A 25,837-nucleotide genomic window follows, 5' to 3' on the forward strand; every position below is an offset into this window, starting at 1 on the left:
AAGTTAATAGTAAGTCATTAACAGCTCTCACTTGGGGGAAGATGAGGAGACATTCTGAATTAGAAAATAACTTCAAAAATATCCAGAGTTGGCGCAGAAAGACAAAAATGAGGGCACTACAAAAGAAAGGGGAGGATTTCTAAAGGGTGCGGAGGTTAGCTCTAATACACCTGGGGTTCAAGTGCCACTAAGGGGTGGAGACCGAAGGGCTAGGGGCAAACAGAAGAAAGCTGTCAAGCCACACATTCCAGGAGGAAATCCAGATAGGATTTCAGGGGTTCAATTGGGTGCTGTTGGGGCTTTGTGTAAGCTCCACCCCACACCTACCTGGCAATAGCCAGGTATGCCCCGCCCCAGAGATCTGGCCCACTATAAGAAGGGCTACTTGCCCCTCCTCTCTCTCTTTGCTCACCGCTCTCCCACACTCTTACCTCTCTGCCCCTGGGGCTCTTCCCCCCTCTCCACGTGGTCATGGCTGGCCGGCCTCCACTCTCTTTCTCTCTCCTCTCTCTCTCCCTCTCTCCCTCTCTACCACTAACTCCCATCCCCTATTCTGAATAAACTCTATTCTATACCATGTCCGTGTTCACTGACTCGACTCCCCTTCATTTTTACTCCTTCAGGTGCCTCATCCAGTATGGCTCTAAAAAGGGTCCTGACGGCGGAAGGGCCAAGGGAAGACAGACACACAGACAGACACACAGACAGAAAGCTGGGATTGGGTGGTCCAGGCTCTCAGCTGGAGAAACCACAGCATGTTCAAAGCTCAAGAAATCAGCGCTTGCACACAGATGAGCAAGGAGGCAGGGTTATAGTGTGCAGGTGCAGCAAGGAGGTTTAGCTAGTCTAGGTCGGTGCAGTCTGCAGGAGAGCAGTCTCAGGCTATAAACATCCAGAGAGGAGAGTTACCGTGGACACATTTATACGCGGACCGGAAGGAGAGTTTTGCCATTTCCCTCTGAGCCTCACCCTGGGGAAGTCTTTGCTGTTTCTTCACGGGTCTGACTGAGGCTCTGTGGACCTTAAAACATGGCAGGCTCATGTCAACACAAACACCCACCAGGCTTCCTCTTGCTCCCAGCAACTAGGGCCGCTGACTTGGCTGGTCTGAACACCAAGCCAGCAGCACACAGTACCCGTCCTTCTAGGACTCGTTGGGTGCTGCTCTGAGCTGCGTCACCCTTTACACCAAAAATCCACATGACACCATGGAGTAAAACTATGGTACAGTCGGAGAAAAGAAAGAATTTGCGGTGGATAAAGTAAGCGGTCCTTGAGGCGCAATCGGAAGGGTGGGGTACCTCCTACAGTAGAAGCATTCTCAAACAAGGACAACACATGAGAACCGGAAAAGAACCGGGATTGCCCGACATCACAGCTGAGCCTCCCAGCCACCAGACAAGCCAGACAGAGTCAGCCGGATCAGAGGGGCAAGAGCCCAGCCAATCCTGCTCCCGAAGGCAAGGAAGAGAACACAGCAGGGAAGAAAGGACCCAGAAGGCAGGAGGCTTTGCCTTGCCGCTAGAGCCAGTTTTTAGACCTGTAGTTCCCAGAGGAGCTCGTGCTCCTATCAAAATGGGCAAGCCCCTGCAAGGCCCGCCTGGCTGCTACTGCGGAAGACAGCACCAAGGGTTGGCTTGGTTACAGAAAAGCTGATGTGGTATTCCTACCCTTCGGAATGCCAGCCCCTGTCCTCTGACTCTGGATTCCAAGTGGGGAAAAGAGTTTTCATTTGTCTTAACACTATAAAGGTAGCTTAAGATTATGCTCTTTGAAAAGCCAGTATAGCCGCTGGGCGGTGGTGGCGCATGCCTGTAATCCCAGCACTCTGGGAGGCAGAGGCCGGTGGATTTCTGAGTTCGAGGCCAGCCTGGTCTACAGCGTGAGATCCAGAACAACCAGGGCTACACAGAGAAACCCTGTCTCGTAAAAAACAAAACAAAAAAAGAAAAGCCAGTATAGTCAGGCCCCGGTGGTCCAGGATAGTTAACACCAGCTACTTGGTTGGTTGAGGCAAGGGGATCATAAATTGGAGGACTGACAATGCTACAGAACAAGTTCAAGGATAGCCTCGGGACTGAGAGAGACCATGTCTCAAAATAAAGTTGGGAAAAGAAGGGAGCGTGGCTTAGAGGTAGAATGTGTGCTGGGGTGGGGGTTGGGGGAGTGGGAGGGGCGGGGTTTCTGGGGAGGGGCTGGGTTTCGGGAGGGGGCAGAACGAGGTCCTTGGTTTGATTCCCCAGTACTTGAAAGAAAAGCAAAGAGTAGAAGAGGAGAGAGGAGAGAAAAGAGAAGCCAGAAATGATTTCTGTGCAGCAACCCAAATGGCTTCAAGATGTTCAGAGCCAGGAAGTTTGTTCAGAGCCAGGAAGTTCATACACAAAAGGAAAACAAGCTTTCAGAAGCAGCCTGTGCTGTTCTTTGCAGGGAAAAGCGAAGAGCCTTCTACAGGGGACTGAACTGGCAGAACAGGGTGTGGGGAGGCGTGTGGGACAGTATAAAGAAACCATAGCTCCTCAAAGAATATGTCTGATGACCCCATGGTTTTCTCCCCAATTGCGTTACCTCTATTTTTTTTTTTTTTGTTTTGTTTTAAGACAAAGTTTTACTATAGAAGTCCTGGTTGGCCTAAAACTCGCCAGGGAGAACAGGCTGGCATTAGCACTGAACTCATACAGATCTATCTGCCTCCACTGCAGAGAGCTGGCATCAAAGGTGTGTGCTACCATGTCTGGCTTCACCACTCCGTGTTAACGGTGTAGCCTATGTGTAATCTGGGGCTTTTGTTGGTCTGTTATTAGGCCAGGACGGGATAGTGTAGAAAGGAACGGAGATGAAACTGGAACATTTCGGTTACAATTTGGGGTCTGATCAAGGGACATATGAGATAAATAGAAACAATTAGAGTGTGGGTCCTCATGTCCAGATGTTTTATCTTTTCAAAATAATGTAATGGCACCATAAATAAGGACTGGGAGCTATTGCTTTGAAAGCTGTCACTGTCTGAAACCAACAAGCATAGGTGTGTCTCCTGCCTGACCTTAATGCTGTTCCCCATGAAAGACTGAAGTAGGCATGTGCTACACACCTTTAATTCCAGTAGATGGGAGGCAGAGGCAGGCAGAGTCACAGGCCAACCTGGTCTACACAGAAAGCCTAGCTCGAAAACAAAAAGCCTCTTCTTTCTTAGTTACCATGATGTCATTTTGTGTTTTGTTTTGTTTTGATTTGATTTGATTTGCTTTGTTTCTCAAGACAGGTCTCACTATTGATGTCACCCCAGCTATCTCCCTATTGACATGGCCCCAGCTGGCCTGGACCTGGCTCGCAGTGAGAGTGGTCTTACACTCCTTCCTGACCCTCTTGCTTCCACATCCCAAGCGCTGGGATTACAGATGTGTTGGTATCATTTAGGAGATGGAAACTGAATGAGAAGCCATTTGTTAGAAAGCAGACACGAGCTGGATGGTGGTGGCCCACGCCTGTAATCCCAGCACTCTGGGAGGTAGAGGCAGGTGGATTTCTGAGTTCAAGGCCAGCCTGGTCTACAGAGTGAGCTCCAGGACAGCCAGGGCTATACAGAGAAACCCTGTCTCGAAAAAACCAAATTCAAAAAAACCAAAAAAAAAAAAAAAAAAAAAAAAAAAAAAAAAAGAAAGCAGACACGGGCGGGCATTCTGTAGGAAAAGTGTTAATCCTTTTAATGGGGGAGGGGGAAAGACCCTTCCATTTCTACCTACAAAGTTATAAATATCAGGTAGTCCATCCAAGATGCTGGCTGAAGTAGTGTGGGAGTGGCTGATGGGAGAGGAGATGGAAAGAGCTGAGCTTGTACTCTTAGGGTGAGTGTTGGGGTCCAGGAGTCGCCCCACAAACCACAGGAACACCTCTCTCAGTCAGACAGGGAGAGTCCAGACTTGGGAGCTGATTGCAACCTTGAGCAAGGGTCCTGCAGAGCCTTTAAGCCCGAAATCCATAAACACCTGAGCCAAGTGATCTCACCAGTCAGGATTTCGGGATAGAGGGATTTCCTTTAGGAACATGTCTTTGTTGTACACTTATCCTGTTCCCATTGGTTGGGGTATTCAACTATGGTGGGGGACTTCCCATGTCTAATGGTTGATGCCTTGACAACCAGGATGTCAGTTACCCACATACATGTTTCTTTCTGCCAAGTAGGATGTCAGTTCCCAGGGAGGTCTTGGGAACTTAAAACTTTACTCGACCCCCATTCAAAATGAAAGTCTCATCCCAAATGGTGTCGTATATTGGGGCAGGTGTCTCTCTATTGTTGTGGTCCATCCCAGGGGCAGCTTATAAAGGCAAAAACCATGAAAACTCAGGCACAGGCGCAGGAAGAGCTGCCTGGTGGCTGGTCTGGCTCCAAGCTGACTGTAGCTAACTATACAAAGCAGTTCTGACTGACCTCTGATGTGATTCGTTTTTGTTCTGGGAAATGTTAAAAACTGAGCTGGCATAGCTGGGCGGTGGTGGTGCACGCCTTTAATCCCAGCATTTGGGAGGCAGAGGCAGGCAGATTTCTGAGTTCGAGGCCAGCCTGGTCTACAGAGTGAGTTCCAGGACAGCCAGGGCTACACAGAGAAACCATGTCTGCAGAAAAAAAAAAAAAAACAAAAAAAAAAACCCAAAAGCAAAACCAAAACAACCCCAATAAACAAACAAACAAACAAACCTGAGCTGGCACATTCCTGCTCTGGTGCTGGCACTGGCAGGCCACAACGCTATGCCGATTCTGTCCCACATTCCAGTAACCGAAATGAACCGCCAACCAACCCAGTAAAATTAAAACTTTTAATGTTTATAGTTAACTAGATTATAGTCATAGTTAGATTTATGTATCAATAAAATGACAAAGATGACAATTTAATAATTTTAGAGCCAATTGGTAATGATAAAAGTTTTATCTCAATTATTTTAACTTTATGATATCATAATTACCTGTGGCTGGTTTAAAGCACGTTGGTTTATGTCTGTCTGTCTGTCTGTCTGTCTCTCTCTCTCTCCTGAGACATTGTGGAGTTGTCAGGATGAGAAGAAGGAGCTCAGAGAACTAGTGGGTTCTCATTTTTAATATTTCCTGCAACAGGTTTCCAAGAACCCCAAAGCACAGCGCATATTCAATCAACTTGGGCATGAGAAAGTTTCCTAGTGACAGTAGTTACAGCATATGAGTTTCCTTGCAACATTAGTTATAGTTCAAAATGGCTGGCTAGACAGGCATCGGCCCTCCCAGGCCTTAACAATTGGAACTCTTGGAGCCTCTATTTTGTGAACTTTGAAACCCCAAACCATTAGGAACAGGGTTTAGTCACTAACCAAAAAGTTTCACTGAGTCAGTCTAAGGGTCGATTGTGTCCAAAAGTTCATATCTCAGATTAATTAATATTGGTGCAAAAGTTCACTTGAAGACAGAAAACAATCTTAAAGTAGAACCCAAAATGCTGCAAGTGTGAGGGGGGAACATAGGGAAATAAAGATATATACACATTCATGGACTCTCTGCCGCATGCATGTCTGCTGCCCAAGAAAGTTGGAAGAGAAAGTCAGATCTCCCAGAACTGGAGTTACAGTAGGCTGTGAACAAGTCTGTGGTGCTGGGAATTAAACTCAGGCCCTTTGCAAGAGCAACAAGTGTTCTTTGTTTTGTTTTTCTCTATGTAGCCCTGGCAGTCCTGGACCTTGCACTGTAGACCAGGCTAGCCTCAAACTCAGATCTGTCTGTTTCTGCCTCCCAAGTGCTAGCTCCCAATACCAGCCATCTCTGCAGCCCCTCTCTGATTGGCTGTTTATCCAAGGCTGGCCTTTCAGTCTGGTGGATTTGCAGGCTGTCTGCTTTGTCTGAGCCACAGTGTGGGCACCTCCTTACTTACCCCCTTTTCCTTCAGCAAGCGAGAGGCGGCGCTGGCCTTAGAGAGCAGCGGCGTGTGGCGAAGGCTGCAAACACGCTGACCATGGATATCTTTTTCTATCAGTTTATAAAGGGGCGGAAAAAAACCACAATGAGTTCATACGCACTCAAGGCGAGAAGTACTGCCCAGTGGCCGTCTCTGATTCAAGATACTTTAGACATAACAGTTCATAGTGACTTTTGATTTGATGGATCCTACATAAAGCTGTGTGGAATTTCTTAAGATTAGCAAATCTCATACAGAACAAAGCAGAGTATGTAGTCAGCGTGTCCCTGCTCTGAGCCAAGTCATCTCTCTGTCAATGACTGGCAGGCATGTCACAGCAACAGTGTGAAATAGCTGGCAGGCATGGAACAAAATGGCTATAGCTTTGCTGGGGGTTAGGGGTGGGGTAAAAAGAAAGGGGGTATTAGAGCCCCTGGCATCGGAGGTACAGATGGTTATAAATGACTGTGTGGGTGCTGGGAATCAAACCAAGGCTTTCATAAGAGCAACAGATTGCTCAAGTGCTGAGCCTTCTCTCTAGCCCCTGGCCTGTCTGAGGTAGGTTAGAAAACCTACTTGCACTGTGAGCTCTGGGAGAGACAGCAGGACTAGGCCACAAGACACCCTCAGGACAGGTTTGCTGTTTCATTTTGTAAGCCAGACTTTGCATGCCTGAAGCTTCCTTCTGTGGAGTGAGACAGACTGAAAATAGGAAAGTTTCCAGAGAAACTTGCATAAAGGCCTGCTTTCAGAAGGACTCTGTGCCATGTCTTTCGGGGAGGGGGTCCCTTAGAGCTGCTGTGGGCTGACCCTCCCTCCTCCCGCTCTTCTCTGGCTTCCTAGATTGCCAAAATAGACCTTTGTTTCTGACCTTGAGGTCTTACAGGAGGATGGGACTCCTGTCCTAGGCCTCACAACCTTAGTCTGGTGAGAGCACTTGGAGGAGTAAACTGGACACCCCTTGAGCTTTCTATGAACCACAAGCTTGCAGTTAGAAGATCTCTTACCACCTTGCTGCCCAGACGAGGGCCAGAGATGACCCAGCCTTGGTCACTCCAGTCCAGGCTTCCTCTGCTCCCTCTATGGTCTGCACCCTCCAAAGTGAGGCATCCAGTCAGTGGGCTAGTCTGTCATGGCTCTGAGGTAGAGAGGGGTCAAATAGGTTTGACAGTCTTTCTTCCCACGAAGAGTTCCCTAGAACTCTTGGAAGTTGTGGGCAGTGTATCTGTGCTCCAGAGTAGGCACAAAACAGGAACAGCACCCAGACACATGAAGTAAGTGTGACAGAACCCCAGCAACCAAACTGACAACAGTCAAGCCATAGACTGTGAAGGGCACAATCTCAGTACTCTTAGATACTAGTAATAAATTATTTCTCCGCTGGTGCAATGAGTCAGTTCAAGCCAGATAAGATTATATTAAACACAAGTTATTGGGAAGCTGCTCTTGGATGAGTTCATTGGCCCCAAGGAAGGAGGCGGGGCAGGGGGGGGTGCTCACCATGGCAAGAGATAGAGTGGAGTGGTGGAAAAGAAAGAAAGAGTGCACACTCAGTGAGAGTGAGAAAGAAAAGGAGAGAGAAGGGAGACCAAAATGTCTGGATTATATAGAGAAGAGCCTCTCAGGGAAGGGCATCCCAGTTCCTGAGCTGCAAAGTTCCTGTCCAGTTTGGGGACAGGATATGCCAGGTAGGTACTGAGGGATGCTGGGAGAACCTGCAGGCCAGGTCTGCCTTGGTAAGATATCCACCTCAGTTTCTTGTCCCAGGGCCTGAAACCAAACAACTAGAGGAGACCCTGGGCTGGCGTCTGGGACAGCTGGCCCAACAGACATATTGGTCATAAGGGAGGTTTCTTTTGTTCTCAACATACAGCCCTTCTCTTATCCATTCAATAGTCTCATTGTGACTGGGGAAATACCTATCTAGAGTGATCACATGAATCCTGAGGCAGACAGACCTGGAGTTGATGGAGTTAAGTTCATCATTCAGTGACTCAAAAACAAACCACAGGTCCTGGACTTGCTGAAAACAAAACAAATCCCCAACATGGCCTCTGGCTGGGAACATGAAGTTTAAGGAAGAGAGTGGCCTTACCCTCCTTTTGGGAAGAAGGTGTGTGGTAGGGAAGAGAGGTGGCTTAAAGGGAAGGGAGAGAAAGTAGGGATCCACCCTGAGGAACTGCATCTGTGTGGTTTGGATATGCTTGGCCCAGGGAATGGCAGTATTAGAAGGTGTGGCCTTGTTAGTCACTGCAGGGGTGAGCCTTGAGAGAGCTTCCTTCTAGCTGGCTGAAGAGCCGGTCTGCTCCTACTTGCTGTTGGCTCAAGATATAGAACTCTCACCTCCTTCTCTAGCGTCATGCCTGTCTGGACTCTTCAGACAAGGACAAAAAACCAGTTCCTTTCTAGCACCAGGCTTCCCACCATGATGACAATGGACAGAACCTCGGAACCTGTCAGCCAGCCCCAGTTAAATGTTGCCCTTTGTAAGAGTTGCCTTGATAACTGTCCCTTCGCAGCTAGAAATCCTAACTAAAAAAGAATACCAGGAGTGGGGTATTGCTGTGAAAAGCCTGAACATGCTGTTCTTTGGAGGAGTTGTGGCTTTGGGGACTTTGAATTTGGAAAGCCATGGAATGCTTTAAGTGGGACTTCATGAGCCAGCCTAGTAAGAATAGGGAGACATTGGTGTTGAGGGTGATTTGAACTCTGGAGATCATTCTTAGGATGTTTCGAATTTTTTTTTTTTTTGCCCTTGTCTGTAGAGTCGCCTGAGGCCAAGGTAAATAGATTTCAATTAGTTGCGCTGACAAAGGAAGTCTCAAAAACCACCAGCATAGACTTTGTCCTCTGGTTCACGTTCATGAAGAACATTTTGATCAAGTGTAGCAAGTTTAGAAAGGAAAAGTACAAAAGGTGTGGTTCAAGTAATAAAAGGACACCAGGAAGTGCAATAGATCTAAATCCTTTGTTTGAGGAGATAAATAAAGGAGATGGAAATATGAAGAGTGCTTTTTACAGCGGGGCAGTAGTGGCTCACACCTGTAATCCCAGCACTTGGGAGGCAGAGGCAGGTGGATTTCTGAGTTCAAAGCCAGCCTGGTCTACAGAAAGAGTTCCAGGACAGCCAGGGCTACACAGAGAAACCCTGTCTCGAAACAAAACAAAACAAAACAAACAAAAAAGAGTGCTTTTACATCAAACATGAATTGCAGAGTTTGGAGTTTGCCCAACTTGTTTTTGGTCTTGCTTTGGTCCAATATTTGGTTTTGAAATGGTAATGTATATTCTGTGATATTGGAGGTATGTGATCTGCCTTTTGATTCTGATTTCATAGGGGATTACAGGTAAGCGACTGCCTGGATCTCAAAAGAGACTTTGAACTTTGTACTTTTAACATTGTTGAGACTGTTATGGACTATGGGACTTTGGAAATTGGACAAAACTTATTTTGCATTATACTTTGCCCCCCATAGACTCATGTGTTTGAACAAGCCTATGGGACCAGGGAGTGGAATGTGGTGGTTTGAATTTGCTTGGCCCAGAAAGTGGCACTATTAGGAAGTGTGGCCTTGTTGGAGGAAGTGAGTCATTGTGGGGGTGGGCTTTGAGGGACACCCCCACCAGCTGCCTGAAGATGCCAGTCTTCTCTTGGCTGCAGTTGGATCAAGATGTAGAACTCCTTTTCCAGAACCATGTCTGCCTGGATGCTGCCATGCTTCCTGCCTTGATGACCCTGATGATAATGGACTGAACCTCTGAACCTGTAAGCGAGCCCCAATTCAATGTTGCCCTTTTATAAGAGTTGTCTTGGCCACGGTACCTCTTCACAGCAATGAAACCCCTAACTAAGACAGCATCTGTCCACTTGCCCCTTTGAGTTTCTGCAGCCTCCTGGTAGAGTCTACACTGAGCCTCCAGGACCACAGATATTGACCCAAGGCATGGACAGACCAAGAGAATAGAGGAGCTGTGTTGTCTGTGAACCAGGCACTGGTTCTGGTGTTGCTGCTCAAGGTGAACTTTAAGAAGGAGAAAACCACATTGTTTCAGGTCCACGTGGGTTCTCAGTGTCATGGCTCTCTTTGTTTTACTTCCCTCTACTCCTCAGTGGTATGGCTAGGGCTAAAGAAGCTGGCTAAAGGGCTGACGGAGAAGGAAGGGTCTGTGTTAGGCACTAACTGTGTCACCCTGCGTAGGATATGTGACCTCTTTGAGCCTCAGTTTCCAGTGATGGGGTTATTATAAGAAGCACTGCTGAGCAGGGGAGGATTCTAGGTGTGCAGCCACTCACGTGGTGGGGTGCTTCCCCAGCATTTCCTCTCTCTAGGCGTGGCTTTTGTGAAGCTGGGAGCCAAGAGGGTGTGGCACCTAGTCTGTCTCCTGTCCTGTTGTCATCAAAGGAGACCAACATTACACAGGAAGTGTTCTGAAGGCCCTTGTAATGTCCCAGCGGCCTTGACTGGATACTTCTAGTGGCCTGATGACTAAGGCTCTTGATGCAGGAAGCTGCAGCTGGCTGGGCTCCACGGAACTGAGAGAGGCCTGGCGAGGCCGGGCACTCAGCCCTCACCCTACCACACAGGCTTCAAAGATAAAGGCAGGCCGTCTAGTTGGTCACGCCGTCTAGTTGGTCACGCCGTGGCATGTGCTTCTCAAGCGGGGACTAAGTACAGGAGCAAAAGCCAAATATTCTGTATTTATATCCGGCCAGGAAATGAATCTCCCGTAGCTCTGGGGATCAAGTCTCTATCAAAATCCAGATGTCAAGGTCTGCCTGGGCAGAGTCCAGGGCTCCTGGACTCTAAGACCAAGGCTCTGCTGGTAATGGAATCTGCTTACTTCCTCCTAGGCTCCTGTTCCTCCAAGGGCCCCTGATGAAGGAGTTCCAGCCAATCTTGGTCCTCTAGACCAAGGGAACCTCTGTGTTCCCTTACCAATGTTTGGGGACCAGGGCTCAATGTTCCCAGACCAATATTTTTAATGCACAAGTGAAACAGGCATTGGGGGGTGGGGGGTTCTGCTGCACGTGGGAGAGAGGCAAGAAATTTCTAGAAGTTTCTTCAACCTGCACTGAGCTCTTCAGGGATTCCACAGTGATGCCACATCCCACCACACACAAACAGGCCTCAGGCCTCCTCTCACTGTCTCTTTCTCTGTGTCTCCATCTCTGTCTCTCTGTCTCATCTCTGTTTCTATCTCTGTTTCTCTCTCTCACACAAACAGAGAGAGAGAGAGAGAGAGAGAAAGAGAGAGAGAGAGAAGGAAGCCCTCTCTCTTCCCAAGTGTTTAAGACTTGCAGCTTTTCAGGAGGCGCCTCCTCCCCTGTCTGTCTGTCTGCCTCCGCTCTCTGTCTGTCCCCAACTCCCACCCTACCTTGTTTTTTGGGGGGGTTGTTTGTTTGTTTGTTTGTTGTTGTTTTTGAGACAGGGTTTCTCTGTGTAACCCTGGCTGTCCTGGAACTCACTCTGTAGACCAGGCTGGCCTCGAACTCAGAAATCTGCCTGCCTCTGTCTCCCAAGTGCTGGGATTACAGGTGTGCGCCACCACGCCCGACTTACTTTATTCTCTATAGCTGTGGTGAAACATACTTCATTTTCCTAAGCAAGGTCTCCTCTTGATGGCATCTCCTCCTTTCTCAGGGCTAACAGTCCGGGGATGAACATCTCAGGGGAGGAAATAACTAAATGCCCAGAACGAGAATTGTGGGGCGATATGGGAACGCCAGAAAAGCTGTTCCCTTATGGCATCAATGTAGTCTGGGGGCCTTGATTGGGTTCATTTCCTCTGCCAATTAAAGAATTAAAAGGTAGGAAACTTCTCAAGCGCAACAGCAGAGAAATCCCAAACACAGCAGACAGCAGGAAGGAAGGTGTTTATTGTGGTGAGGAAACACCACAATGCAGGCACTCAGAGAAAAGGACCATCTGCCAAGCCAGAGGCGGCTCAGTCTGAGAAAGTCGGGGAAAGCCAGTCTCTGAAGTTGCCCACCACCAATACTTTAGTGTTGGTCCATTTGAGGAGAGGCAGGGTGGCTGAGTGGTCCACACTGTGTCACTGTATCCTGCTCCAGCCTGGAACTTGCTGAGCTTGTCCATCAGCAGGAGGCCTCCAGTGTGACACAAAGGCCACGCCCAACCTCCACTAGGAAGTTTAAAAGAGGCCAGTTGGCCACACAGCGCCTGCCATCCCAGGACTGACAAATGCCAGAGGTTCAGCTGGGTTTCTAAATCCAGTTTGACTCTGTCCCAGAGGACTGGCTTTTCAGTTTACTAATTCTTACTAAGACAAATACCCTTCCTTCCCTGTGGAGGCTAGACTGTGTGAGGCTGCGACACACAGACAACTAACCGTCCTTTAGTCAGGTGGGGATTGGGGTGCTGAGCTGGAGAGTGGGTGGAGGACAGGTTTAGAGAGCTGTGTTTATGGATAAGACCAGAACTATAGTGAATTCCTCCAGATCACAGGGGTCAGGCCAGATAACTTCTGGGAAGTTCTCTGTGGGAAGGCAGAATTACACAGGAGACCAAGGAGGGGTTCTGAGGGCAGCTCACAGAAAGCAAGAGTAAACAGAAGTCTAGAAAGGAAGGCTGACTTGCCCAGAGTCAACAAGCAAGGGTGAAGGCAGGGAAAGGCCAGCACAGTAGTAACGCCAGTTTCATGTCTGGATGGTCTGCTAAGGCCTGTGTTCACTGAGGTCTGGTGGGCCACAGGCTTGGTTTTCACGCTGATGTCTGCCATGGGGCCCGTAATCCCTTTCTCTTTTCTGTCCCACCCACTTCTCTAATGATCTGTGACATCCTTGTCAGTCCTCAATGGTGTGTGTCCTGCTGATGTATATATTTTCTCCAATAGTACCTCTGAGTTTTGGCCGGATGCCATTAGCACCCTGTAACACCATACCCACAAAGATTTTTCTGCCTCATGACCTCTGAATGGTTCATGCCCAGAGGAATGCAGCGGCCACATTCCCGGCCCAGGACTAGTTCAAACAAGGAAATAAGGTTCTCCTGGCAGGACTGGCTCAGCCAGCTCTCATTCCCTTTCTGACAAGAGTAAGAGGTTCCAGGGTCTCGGGGGTAAGTCCAGGTGGGTCTCAGATTTGGGGATCCTCCTGCCTCAGCTTCTTGAGTGCTGAGATACAAGCTAGGAGCCTCCACATCTACTCATTTCTGTTAGTTTGACCCACACCTTGCAGGTCACCAAGGCCTGTGTTCACTGTGGTTTGGTGGAACACACACACTTGGCCTTTGCCCTGGTTTCTGGTGTAGGGCCCTCAACACTTTCCTACCTTTCGTAGTAATTGCGGGGGGGTGGGGGGGGGGGTGGGGGGTGGGGGGGGGGTGGGTGGGGGTGGGGGGGGGTGGAGCTGGAATCTTTTGATCTCATACTCAGCTCTGCTGCAGCTCACATTCCCTGAACTCTCCTGCAGGACAGGCATGCCCTTTGTTCTAGCAAGGTGGCTCCTGGATGGGAATTGACCATTAGGAAGATAAAGTTGTGATTAGAACCTGGGAACCTGCCACCTCCTCAGTCCAATCACCGCTCCCCCCACCCCCCACCCCAAGTGACTCTGGCTAAAGATCGGCAGATCATCAAATAACATGCACACACGCAGGACGACGTCTCGGGTTTTTTTCTTCTCTCTCTGCACCTGAAGTTACAGCCAGGCCTGGCTTTTTACATAGATACTGGGGAATTCCCATCGCTCTTACCCACTGGATCACCTCCCCTGACCTGACATCCATTACTACCACTTATGACTGAGCCCCGGGTCTCACACAAGGTGAGCGCTCTACCTCTGAGCTATTTCCTTGGCCATTTTTTCTCCCTACACTTTTTAGGTGGGGGTGAGGGTGGGGTGGTCTCAGTAGTTTGCTCAGGCGGGCCTCAGATTTTTGTGATCCTTCTGCGTCAGCTCTGACTGGCAGGGATTACAGGCCTGAGCTACCATGCCTGGATGGAGCTATCATTTTATAATCAACTATACATGTCTGTTTCCCTGAGTTCTGCAAATCGCCCTGGCAGAGAAGTTGAAGCTGCAGTAAAGATGCTGGGAGTCCACAGCCAGTTGGTCAGGAGCACAGGTCACAACCTGCTACTTGCCAATGGCGTTGGAGGTAGGGCAGTCTTGTGGTTGAGTCCTTAGCCTGATGGCAGGCCATTCCAAATCCGGTCGATGATAATAAAATAAGCTACTCTAGAGGCCATCCTACTGGAAGTGCCTGCTTGGCCGGGAGAAAGTCCGCACACCTGGAGTTGGGTGTGAAGTGCTGAGCGGTGAGAAGATAGGGAAAACGCACTGGTTTTTCATCATGTCTCTAAGAGCACTCACTGTGTCAGGAGGTCACTACGTCATGTTTGAAGGCCACACCTAGCCACCTTCCACAGATGCTCAGGCTAAAGGCCACTAAAGATTCTTCCAGGAGTGTAGACAACGCCCAGATGGGGGGTGGGGTGGGGTGGGGTGGGGCTGATGCTCTTGTTGCTCAGTCCTTTTTTAAAAATTTGTTTAATTAATTAATTAATTCTGACTACACTGTAGCTGCCTTCAGACACACCAGAAGAGGGCACCAGACCTCATTACAGGTGGTTGTGAGCTACCATGTGGTTGCTGGGATTTGAACTCAGGACCTCTGGAAGAGCAGTTGGTGCTCTTAACCACTGAGCCATCTCTCCAGCCCCTTCCTTGCTCACTATTATGGCCTCTCAGGTGCACTGGCTTCCTTTGGCCACGAGAGACTGTGGTGTCTGACACACAGGGTGAAGGGGACACACCTGGGATATACTGCTTTAAGTACCTGGAAACAACCAAGATCCTTCTGTAATAGTCCGGGCAACGACAACATACTAAAGAGACTTCGGGGCTAAAGAGGTGGCTCAGTGGTTAAGAGCACACACTGTTCTTGCAGAGGACCCAAGTCTAGTTCCCAGCAACCACTTCAGGCTGCTCACAACCTCCTCTAACCAAGCTCAAGAGGACAAGAGGCCCCCCTTTGGCCCCACAGGCACCCAAGCAGAGAGCCACAATTAAAAATAAAAACAAATCTTAAAAGAGAGGGAGACATTTTTGCCCGTTGTGACAATGCATGCCAGAGAACTGCAATGTTCTCAGAAATTTCATGCAGGGAGGAAAGGGCTGACTTGTCAACTGGAGAGGAAATGTGTCTCCTGGAAAGGGATTTCTCACACTGCTAGCACCTTGTCGGGTGACTTTGCAGGAGAGACTGGAGCTGGAGGCAGTGGTGATGGGGGCACATTCCTTGACAAGGACTGTTTTGCAGTATACAACCCCTACCCTCTACTTAAACCTAAACATATGTTAGGACTGACTCAAAAGACTTGGGGGAGGGGCACTGGTCCTCTTAAGTACCCACACTGAATAAATCTCCACTTCCTGCCTTTTACTATGACTTGTTTAATTGGCTTATTGAGGACAAGTGGCCCTTAGGCTCTGATCTCTACTCTAGTATCACTAGCTTGGAGCCACTGGCTAACAACTTCCTGGCCTGGCAAGAAACTCTATATGGGATAATAACACATAACTCACATCGTGAATACCTGGCACAATGGCTCTCAGATCCATCCTCAACTATCCTGACATTTGTTGAGAATAGCAGTAGACTGTGGCCAGAGAACTGCTAAGCACAATTTTATTTTGAACTGGGAATAGATATACTATGTTGTTGAGTACCTGTGAGGTCATTGGTTTGAACAAATCATCATCATTTAAGCCTAAAATGGTCTCTATATGGTATCATTCCTACTTTCAGATAAGAAAAATGAAGGTCTTACAGGGACACTTCTGACATCTGGCAGGCATGTGTAGCCTGCTGCTGTCCCCTCCTCCCTCCAACACACACACAGAAAAGAAACCAGTTACAAAGGGAGGGTCATTTATTCATGTTATATTACTGCATTTCAAAGGCAAAATACAGATGTCTGTTCTGAACATCAAGGTCAGAGACAGCCACCCATCCCCACCCCCTATGGTAAATACATTTGTACACATGGGATATCAAAATACATGCACAGCATCGTAGGTCTGGAATAGTCCAGTGGGCAGTGGAGACCCTGCCAGGCTAAGGGGCAGCATATTTCCTTCCCCTTCCCATGCCTCTGCTCTTTCCCAAAGGCCACTCGACACAGGTCACCAACAAAAATATAGACAGAGAAAGGCACAGCCTGTGACACCAGGGTCAGAATTCCCAGGTGAAGGAAATGTTTGTTCCCTATCCCTGCAATCCTCCAGTCCCCAGTGGCATCTCCTGGGCCAGGCACATGCTCAGGTCTAACAGTGCCTTGGGCTGGAGGTGCCCCAAAGGATGCTGGGAGGAGGAAATGGGAGGAACAGGCAAGACAGTTTCCCCTGGTTCTGAGAATGAACCACATATTTGACATGAACAAAACCCAACAGGAACAGGGTAGAGAAAAGGCAGAGTTTTGCTTTAGGAGAGAAAGAAGCAACACACTCAATGTGTCAGTTTTCTTTCTTTTAAGGCACTTTGGAAAAATCAGGATCTAGGGACAGAAAGAAAGAAAGAAGGAAGGAAGAAGGAAGGAAGGAAGGAAGGAAGGAAGGAAGGAAGGAAGGAAGAAAGAAAGAGACAGGGAGGGAGAGAGGGAAGGAGAGAAAGAAAGAAAGAAAGAAAGAAAGAAAGAAAGAAAGAAAGAAAGAAAGAAAGAAAGAAAGAAAGAAAGAAAGAAAGAAAGAAAGAAAGAAAGCACACTTCTCAGTGCATCCAGTCTTGGTCTTAATGGCCTTCTAGAGGCATGGGGAACAGAGAGAGCACAGATTTTCACACAGCCTTTGACTGGGGAGAAGAGTTTCCAACCCACACATTAAAAGGCTTCTGGAGAAAGCAGCGAGTTGGAGACTGTGGTGCTCAAAGCAATAAAGGCACAGGTAGGCCGAGGGCCAGCCACCCAGGCGGCCTCTGTACTCAGGGCTGGGGTCCAGGCTTAGCTCTGGGATCCGATAGCTGAACCTTAGGATCACAAGCCAGTCTTCATCTCTGAAGCCCTCTCTCAGTTTGAGGATCTGAGTGCGCGCGCTTCTGGCTGTGTCACCACAGGTGCGGCACAGGTGGCTTTGTGAATGACATCTCATGGGTTAGACTGAGCAGTGGAAGCACCTGCTAAAACCCTGAGCGGTGAGGGGGCTTTATAGGCACCGGGATTCTCAGGAAGGATGGGGTGTGTAGACATCTAATTAAAAGGCACAATCATGCTGGAGAATGAATCGTCAGACCCTGAGTGCCACAGGGAATTTCAGGAAGGAAGCAAAGGGGTGAGAAGGGAGAGGAGAGAAGGGAGGAGAAGAGCAGGAGAGAAAAATAGGAACTGGTAACGTTGGGTGGGTTAGGGAGTGTGGCGCCGAGGTGGAGGGGTGGTAAACAGCCTGACTGCGGTAATTTTTCAACCCAGCAGCCTAGGGCCATGAGGGGGGTCATCAGTTCTAGGAGGCTGGGGGTCCTTCTGCCCTGCCCACCTGGGGGAGCAGGGGGAGGGGGCGGGAGAGTTCTGCCAGGTAAGCAGATGCTGTCTCCCACATTCCTGACCGAGGTCTTGCAGGTCCCTTGCTGACCTGCTCCCTCAGCAAGGGACCTGGAAGTAATTTTGCTCTTTACAAAACCTGGCCTGCCAGCTAAATCAGAGGCTTTTTTGTGACTACTACAGCATACATTATTTTTTTCCTCTAAAAAATACTCAATCCCTTCCCCCACACTTAAAATACCACAATAAAAATACATAGGAAATTCAAGTTTATACAGCATGCCCAGAAAAATAAAGTCACAACTTTAAACACTCAATAGATTTGGATCCACAATCTGGATCAACACAAAATCAACCTGTAGCATAATCAAAACTTGATTTATTCTTTAAAATACTACAAACTGCTTCTAAATACAAAAACAAAACAACAAAAACAACAGAAGACTCTTTACATTCAGAAATCAGACAGGGATCCGGAGACAGGCCTCGTGAGTGAGGGCCCAGGCCCTGCTCGGAGGGCAAGGCCTTGGAATCCACACACTAACAGGACACCAAGTTCCAGGCTCAAGTTTTAAAACTCTTTTGCTAAGAAAACACACACACACACACAGTGATTGTAATAGTTGCATACCAATGGAAAGGGACAGAACACGAGACTGATTGAAATTTTGATTTTTGTATGTAAAAAAAAAAAAATCCCAGAATATCTTGTCAATTCGAATCCAGCAGCAGTCTCATTTGTCACAAAGTATGAACATCACTGATTAAAGCAAAGTTCTTACCCATGTCACAATTTAGCAGTTTCAACAGTGGGAATATGACCCACAGTCGATAAGCGTGGAACTGTGTACAGTTCTGACTCTTTGTGGGGTGACATGTCCAAGAAGTCTCCCCAAAGACTGACCGTTTTTACACTGATAAACACCTTGTAGAATTTCGTCCAGCGCCGAGCCGGGTTGTGGGTAAACCCTTACATTCACGCTGGGCATCTGGACGACCTATCATTCAGACTGTACGAAGGAGAGGGACCAGCCCAGTCGACTGGCAGAGGCACACATCTGAGGCCTCTGGCCATTCTCAGGTCTCTTATTTGTACCAAAATGCTATCTCGGCGTCCCGATGTCCGCTGTGATTTTGGTATATAACGGGTATCTCTGTACATCCAACACCTGGTAGGTGAGTGAGTTCAAACCATCAAAGCGCATAGTTTCCTTTGTATGTGCGATTCGGTCAAACCTACCAGAAGGTACAAAGGGAACGGTTAAAACATCAACCTCAACAAGCTGGTCAACACCTGGACGTCCCCAGCAGCCCTTTTGCCCAGAGTGGTTACCCCAGATGGAATATCTCTACTTCACTGGAGTTACAGGGCCCTGTACAAAGCCCGACTCACAGACTGTCCCCATTAAAGGAGGAAGAAACACAAGAACACGCGGGGCTGTTCTGGAACGGCACTGTCTGCTCTTGCAGAGGAAACCCCCACAGTGGATCACAGGTCCAGTGCCAGAGGGTCGGATAAGCTGTTCTGACCTCTAAGGGCACCAAACACACATGTGGTGCACATACATACATGTAGGCCAAACACCAATAAAATAAATCTAACATATAAATAAATAAAAGGAACACGCAGAGAGAACATACCTCTGAGGATTGGGCTCATTTTTCTTGTCTCTTGAGTGTCGGATCATGCGACACCTCCCTACCACAGCATTTGGACGTGATATAGACATGCCTTTATGAACTAATCTGTAAAGAGTAAAGGGACAGTCATTACCATAGCCCAGCTGCAACATTATGGACTCCTTCGTGGGCCTGAATGCTGTTCACTAAGCCCAAACCCTCACCACCATGCTACGACACAGCCCAGAAAGTCTTTAAATTTTAGACTCCTTCCCAATACCCTGAATTGGCAGATTCTGCAATTTGTAGTGTTTGCCTCATTAAAGCCCCAAATCAAAGTATTGAATAACCAAGCTAGAGGCAGACTGGTGGGTGTGGGGGAGCCACACATTTCTGGCCATGTCTTCCCTGTGAGCTTACCTTAGTGTCTGGCATACAATAAGCAGGTTCATAAAGCCTTTATCTTGGAACGCTACTCCATCCCTTTACTTACCCCCATCTTTCCAGTCTTTCCCTCAATGCTTTCCTCCTCCCCAACCCTCCTGACCATTCAGGCAGGTCTGTGGTACACAGCAGTCCAGAGGGCTTGCCCAGGTTAGGTTATGTGGAGGCAGGTGTGTCTGTCTGAACCTGGTGTCGAGGTTTCTTAGCATCTTCCCTGCTGGATGGGCCTTGGAGTGCTCTGCATGCAGTAGGTACTCAATATGTGCATGCTTGATAACCAGTTTGCACACTCTCATATGAACTCTATGTCAAGGCCCTTAATAAGAACGTGGAGCTTTGGCAAGTTCTCAGAGTGGTAACCTTGAATGGCGTGGACACTGTTCTGACAGACATTTTCTGTTAACTCATCAAATGTATACTAAGCCAGGAAAAAGCTCAGACTGGTTCCCAGATGGCTTTTACTACCCAAACCTACAGGAGACAGGTTTGCCAGTTTTAAAGGTGCCTGGGGGTGTGCCTAGGGTAAGACTGGTCACAGTATGGGCACAGGCCAGGCGGCTCCACACAGGCTCAGTAAACTATCGTCTGGGTTATTTTGTTGTTGTTGTTGTTGATACAAGGACTCACTATGTAGCTCTGGGTGTCTTGGAGCTCTCTATGTACACCAGATTGGCACTGAACTCACAAAAGATCACCCTTCCTCTGCCTCCCAAGTGCCGGGGTTAAAGGCATGTGCCACCACACCTGACATTATTATCTTTTTTAAAAATGATGTATTTTGGGGCTGGTGAGATGGCTCAGCGGTTAAGAGCACTTCTGAAGGTCCTGAGTTCAAATCTCAGCAACCACAGTGGCTTACAACCATCTGTAATGGGATCTGACTCCTTCTTCTGGAGTGTCTGAAGACTGCTACAGTGTATGTAAATATAATAAATAAAAAAATCTTTAAAAAAAGATGTGTTTTTATTTTTAATTGTGTGTGTGTGTGTGTGTACACATCTGAGTGTAGATGCCTTCACACTCTAGAAAAAGGTATTGGCTCCTCTGTCCCTGGAGTCACAGGAAGTTGTGTAAGATGGGTGCTGGGAGCAAGACTGGGGTTCTCTGCAGGAGCAGCGTGCATCTCTACCTGCTGTGCCATCGCTGCAGCCCCTAATCTGTCTCTCCTTGTTTGTGGTTACAATAATTCAAAATAAAATCATGGCACAAAGATTCTGTGGGATGAAACTTGCTTTATAAAAAAACAAGAAACAAACAAAAAACCCCAGGACCACAGTGAGGTGCAAATCTTTGAAAATGAGACTCTCATACCTGGGGGTTGTCCTGTCCCCATCTCACTAGAGCATGCTGGGTCACAGGCGCATGTACTGCTTACAGCCCTCCATGGCTTCTGCTGTGCAAGCTCTCATGCTTGCAAGTGGAAGTGCTTTACCCAGCGAGCTGTCTGTCTCCTCAGCCGATGCTTGGGCTTCTTCAGTACAGAAAGCCCGCGAAGGAGCCAAAGTCAATCTGCCCCTCCATTTCCCTCCCACCTTACATTTTCCAAAGCTCCTCTAAGAATCCCAGAGCTCCTTTTCCTAGACTCTGCTAGCACCCGTCAGACCTGCAAGAGCGTGGACCTAAGCCCAAGGGCTGGGTGGGGACTCCTCTGCCTCCAGGGTGCTAATTCTTCGAGAATAACTTAGCAATGACTTGAACATTGAAAGAAAAGCCAAGAGAAGAGAAAGAAATTGTGAACATTACCTGTTAAAAATGTCATCATCTTCTCCTCCCCAACCCCAATAATTATTAGGAAATCCATTGATGGCAAGAAACTGTTGTTTACTGAGAGCAGAGACACCTCCAAAATACTGAACATATGGCAGGCTGGAGAGGAAGCACATGGACAGAGGGCCTGTGGTTAGTAAGGTTTTACCTCAGGGAATGACCTGAGACATACAACCTTTTACCTCAGGGAATGACTGAGACACACAACCTTTTTTTTTTTTTTTTTGAGACAGGGTTTATGTAGCCCTGGCTGGCCTAGAATTCACTATGTAGACCAGGCTGATCTGAGATCTGCCTGCCTCTGTCTCCCAAGTGGTGGGATTAAAGGCATGACCCGTATGAACATTTCTGAAGATTCTCCTAAGGCCCTGGGAAGAAATCTCCCTAAATGACATAAAAATTAATGATCTAGAAACATTAATTCATTTTACTTACTTATCATCTTTTCAAATCCAACCCTGACCCAAAATGGTTCCTTTAGCTTTTGATGTTTGTGTTTTTGTCAGCGCTTGGATTATTTTAGAGACATACAGATATGTGGAATCCTCTCTCTTTCTAAGAGTACAGTACTAAACCTATGATCACACAGGAAACCAGTCAGTGATGGCAGGCCAAACCCAGCTCTTCCAGCTGTGGTTCTGAAATTTGCTTTCTGTGTTCTTCATTCCTGCAGAAAACATCCTTACGCGGGTGGCACCGCCCATGCCACCCCGTCTGTCTTTTCCCATATTCTCTTCCAGTCTTTCTTTCTCCCAGAGGCACAAGGTTTGAACACCAACCTAACATGGCAGCTGCATCTCTGGAAACTGCCTCAAATTTTCTAGTTATTCTGACTTAGCAAAGTGATAAATCTACATTTCCACATTTCCAAGTCCTGAGACACTGGGCTGGGTGGGGTGTGTTTCTCTACCCTTTAATAACTTGAAACATTCATGGTTAGGAAGAACAGATTCTGCTTCAAAGGCCACACAAAGGTCTGTCCATTGGCCTCTAAAGCCTCTAAAGGCTTCAGTTTCCTGTTACCCTAAGTGTAACTCCCAACCACGCTTAAGTCCAAAGTTAATGTTTAAAACTGTTGGTTTGTTTCCTTACATGAATTAAGGAAAATGCCAGCCAAGCCACACATACAAAGCTGAGCACATGAGGCCGAAGAGTGTGTGTGGAGTAAAGGTCTCACTTTGTATCAAGGCTAGCTTTGAACTCACAATTCTCCTGCCTTACTTGTGATTACAGTTACATACCACAATGCCTAGAATTCCCCATGACACACATACACACACACACACACACACACACACACACACACACACACACACACACACACACACAGTCTCAAGCTCAGGTGCCCAGGCTGTCTTTGAACAAATGATCCTCCCAACCTCTACCTCCCAGTTGCTACAGTTACAGGGACAGAGCACCTTACTGGATTGGAAAGGCTATTTTCGAAAGAAAAGAAAGCAGAATTCATTTCTGCTTGAATGAACAATGGATCCAGATTCAGATGATACCACTAAAGAATCAAATTATCCATTTTTGGCACTCCTCACACACCTCTGGGGGGGGTGTCAAATGCTTAACTGGGGACTGAACCTCATGCACGCTAGACAACTGTTCTACCACTGAGCTATAGCTCCAGCTCCTATATGTGTGTGTGTATATACATACACATACCTTTAATGTTGGTTAAAACCAAAGGTTGGACTAATAATAAGTCTTGTTAGTCAGTGTCTTTCTAGAAACACATTCCTACTTCAGTGGGAGTGTGTGCTATCTTGAGTAGATACAGTTTTTTTCTGTCTCTGTTCCTTTTCTGATCTGTCTGCTCTAGCTACCTGTCATCACAGGGTGTCTGTAAACTATTGTTGGTGTTATGGTGCAGAACTCAGTAGTTCCTTGGGCCTCATCTCAACTCTTCAGGAGAAGGAGGGGGGTCAGAGTACAGACCTGTCAAAGGGAAGACACTCAAGCAGAAGGAAGACAGGCAGATACAGATCAGTCCTGATGAGTCTCAAAGGGCCATTCTGGGTAGGTCCTGAATAGCTCTGACCACGGGGAGACCTAAGCTCTGTGTGGGTCTGTAGCTCTCATGCCCCCATCAAGGGAGGGGAGGCTGAGGAGCTGAGAACACCAGAGTCTGACAGAGCAGCTGTGTTCGCACAAAGGCTATTTGCACAGGCCAAGTATACTTACACCCAACCTAAACCCAAGGATCTGCACACAGCTTCCTGAGGCTTCAGGTTTATTTAAGGAAGGGAAAAATAATGCTTTTCAAATATGAGTAATCCTTGAATGCAAACAAGGATGGACTGTGAAGTAAAACCCACATTTATTTGCTTAATGACTTTAATTTTATTTTAAAGATAGGGTCTTACAATAAATCTCTGATTGTCCTGAAACTCAATATATAGCCAGGCTGGCCTTAAACTGTAGAGATCTACTTGCCTCTACCTCTAGAGTGCTGGGATTAAAGGTGTACACCACTATGCCTGGGCCTTTGACTTTTAAGGTTAGACAGCCGACTATAAGACCATCTTCCACACATGTCAATAAGGTTTGGATCACACTGCTGCCACTGCCTTTTCACTAGCACTGTGACACAAAAGTTAGAGCCCCACATTTGAGCAGGAATACATGTTCTCCTTAGAAAAAGAACCATGTTTCTTTGAAAATGCTGAAAGACATCTGTGGAGATATCCAATCTCTAGAATCAGTGCTTCTCAAACTATGTGGAGCAGAGGGGGATAAAAAGTGAGGAGATGCCGGGCAATGGTGGCACACGCCTGTAATCCCAGCACTCTGGGAGGCAGAGGCGGGCGGATTTCTGAGTTCCAGGACAGCCAGGGCTACACAGAGAAACCCTGTCTCGAAAAAACCAAATCCAAAAAACAAAACAAACAAACAAACAAACAAAAAAAAAAAAAAGAAAGTGAGGAGATGTAGCCCATGTTGGGAACTGCTATCAGGATACACAATAATTACAGGGATTGCTGGACTCTTTCTCCAGCAAGAAACGACAGTAGATTTTTTAAAAAGCAACTATTTCTCAGAGGCAGTGGTCTCCTGCAGAGCCTAGGGCACTACAGAGGAACTACATTTTCTAGTTCACACTAGAAAACCTACTACATTTGCAGCAGACTCTGACTGAGTATGTCTTACCTAAACCCGAACTTGTCCATTGCAACCGAAATGTGCCGTGGCTGTGAAAAACACCTGTAGGCATTATGATCATCCATCGGGATGAGGTCCACATCACTGAACACAAAGCAGTTGTAGTCATAGTCCTTCAAGGCCTCCTGAAAGCCGATATTGAGCAGCTTAGCGCGATTGAACATGGTGTCTCCAGCCTGGTGCAGAAACAAGAACCGCTATTAGATGTCACAAGACTTCTGAGCAGAACATTCACAAGGACTGGGTCTGCTACACATGGCCGCCAGTTAACTGTTGGGCTTCATTTTTCTGCCTTTACTTCATAAATCAATGCTGAGTGCCAAACCCCTGAATCGGCAACTTCATTTCCAGGAGTCTGCCCAGCAGAAGGGCTTACATGTGTGTGACAAACTGTGAACAATACTGTTCCCTGTGGAGGATGCATCATAGTAACAGACTGGCATCACTGGGGAATTGGCTAAACAAGTCATGTGTGTCACATAATGAAATAGAGTTGCAATGATATAAATAAATAAATAAATAAATAAATGGCCAGGTGTATCTGGTACCCAGGAGCCCAAAGTGTGTAGATTATGAGTCTGAGACCAGACAAACTCCAAAGCAGTTTGGAAAATAGTAAGACTCGATAAGTAAGTAAGTAAGTAAGTAAGTAAGTGTGTGTGTGTGTGTGTGTGTGTGTGTGTGTATGCACGCTCACATGCATGAGAACCCATGTAGCTCTAAAAGAAAAGGTGAAACACATTTAAACACATGTCACTTATTATAGACTCGAGCAAAAATACATAGGAAGAGTGAAAATTGGGTGGTTCTTCAACTCGTCTGTTCCAGTCTGACTGACATACTGTTGGACTTCTACACATCTATCAGACCGTCCATTAGATGCTGGAGGAATGTGGTGAAGCTTACGTAATTCTTGCCTTCATAATGCTCAGTGTCGAGCAGGAAGCAGTCAGATACACATGCTAGATTTAGAGACAAAGCACCTGCTTTAGATCCAGCTGATGGGCTCAAGTTGCCAAGCCTGATGGACAGTGGAAAGATCGCTCATGTTTTAATGACTTACCTTGTTTATTCCAGTATCACCCATGAAAATGTAAGTGTCACCAAGACTTACAGTTTCGTTTTATCAGTCAACTAGTGTCTCACTGTCATCAAATAAAAGTTTAATAGTTGCTGTCTAGTTTGATGGATGGATGGATGGATGGATGGATGATGGATGGGTGGATGGATGGATGGATGGACGGACAATCTGATGAACAAGTTACAATGTACAATGGTAGATGATGGCACTTTCTGTAAAGTTCTGACCAAAGCAGCTCCTTGAGGCTCACTCTGGGGGTGCTGGTTCTTACTGGCTCTTGTGGTTCTCTGTGGTTAGCAGAGATGGTCCCAACATGGGCCTGCTGCCCTTTACCACTTAGCAGGTC

General features: G+C 47.4%; 1 protein-coding gene across 1 annotated transcript in view; it reads right to left on the minus strand.

Moving 5' to 3' along the window:
* Positions 1–15,794: 15,794 nt before the first annotated feature.
* B4galt1 (beta-1,4-galactosyltransferase 1) overlaps positions 15,795–25,837 on the minus strand; it is a 51,397-nt gene continuing 41,354 nt past the window's right edge. The window contains exons 3-6 of the mRNA XM_052176255.1: positions 24,399–24,586; positions 21,219–21,341; positions 19,053–19,157; positions 15,795–18,647 (exon numbers count right to left, since the gene is read on the minus strand). Coding sequence (XP_052032215.1) covers positions 18,515–18,647; positions 19,053–19,157; positions 21,219–21,341; positions 24,399–24,586 — 549 coding nt within the window. The 3' untranslated portion in view covers positions 15,795–18,514. The remainder of the gene's footprint in view (positions 18,648–19,052; positions 19,158–21,218; positions 21,342–24,398; positions 24,587–25,837) is intronic.

The sequence above is a fragment of the Apodemus sylvaticus genome, chromosome 3 (genome assembly GCF_947179515.1).
Source record: "Apodemus sylvaticus chromosome 3, mApoSyl1.1, whole genome shotgun sequence".
Taxonomy (NCBI): Eukaryota; Metazoa; Chordata; class Mammalia; order Rodentia; family Muridae; genus Apodemus; species Apodemus sylvaticus.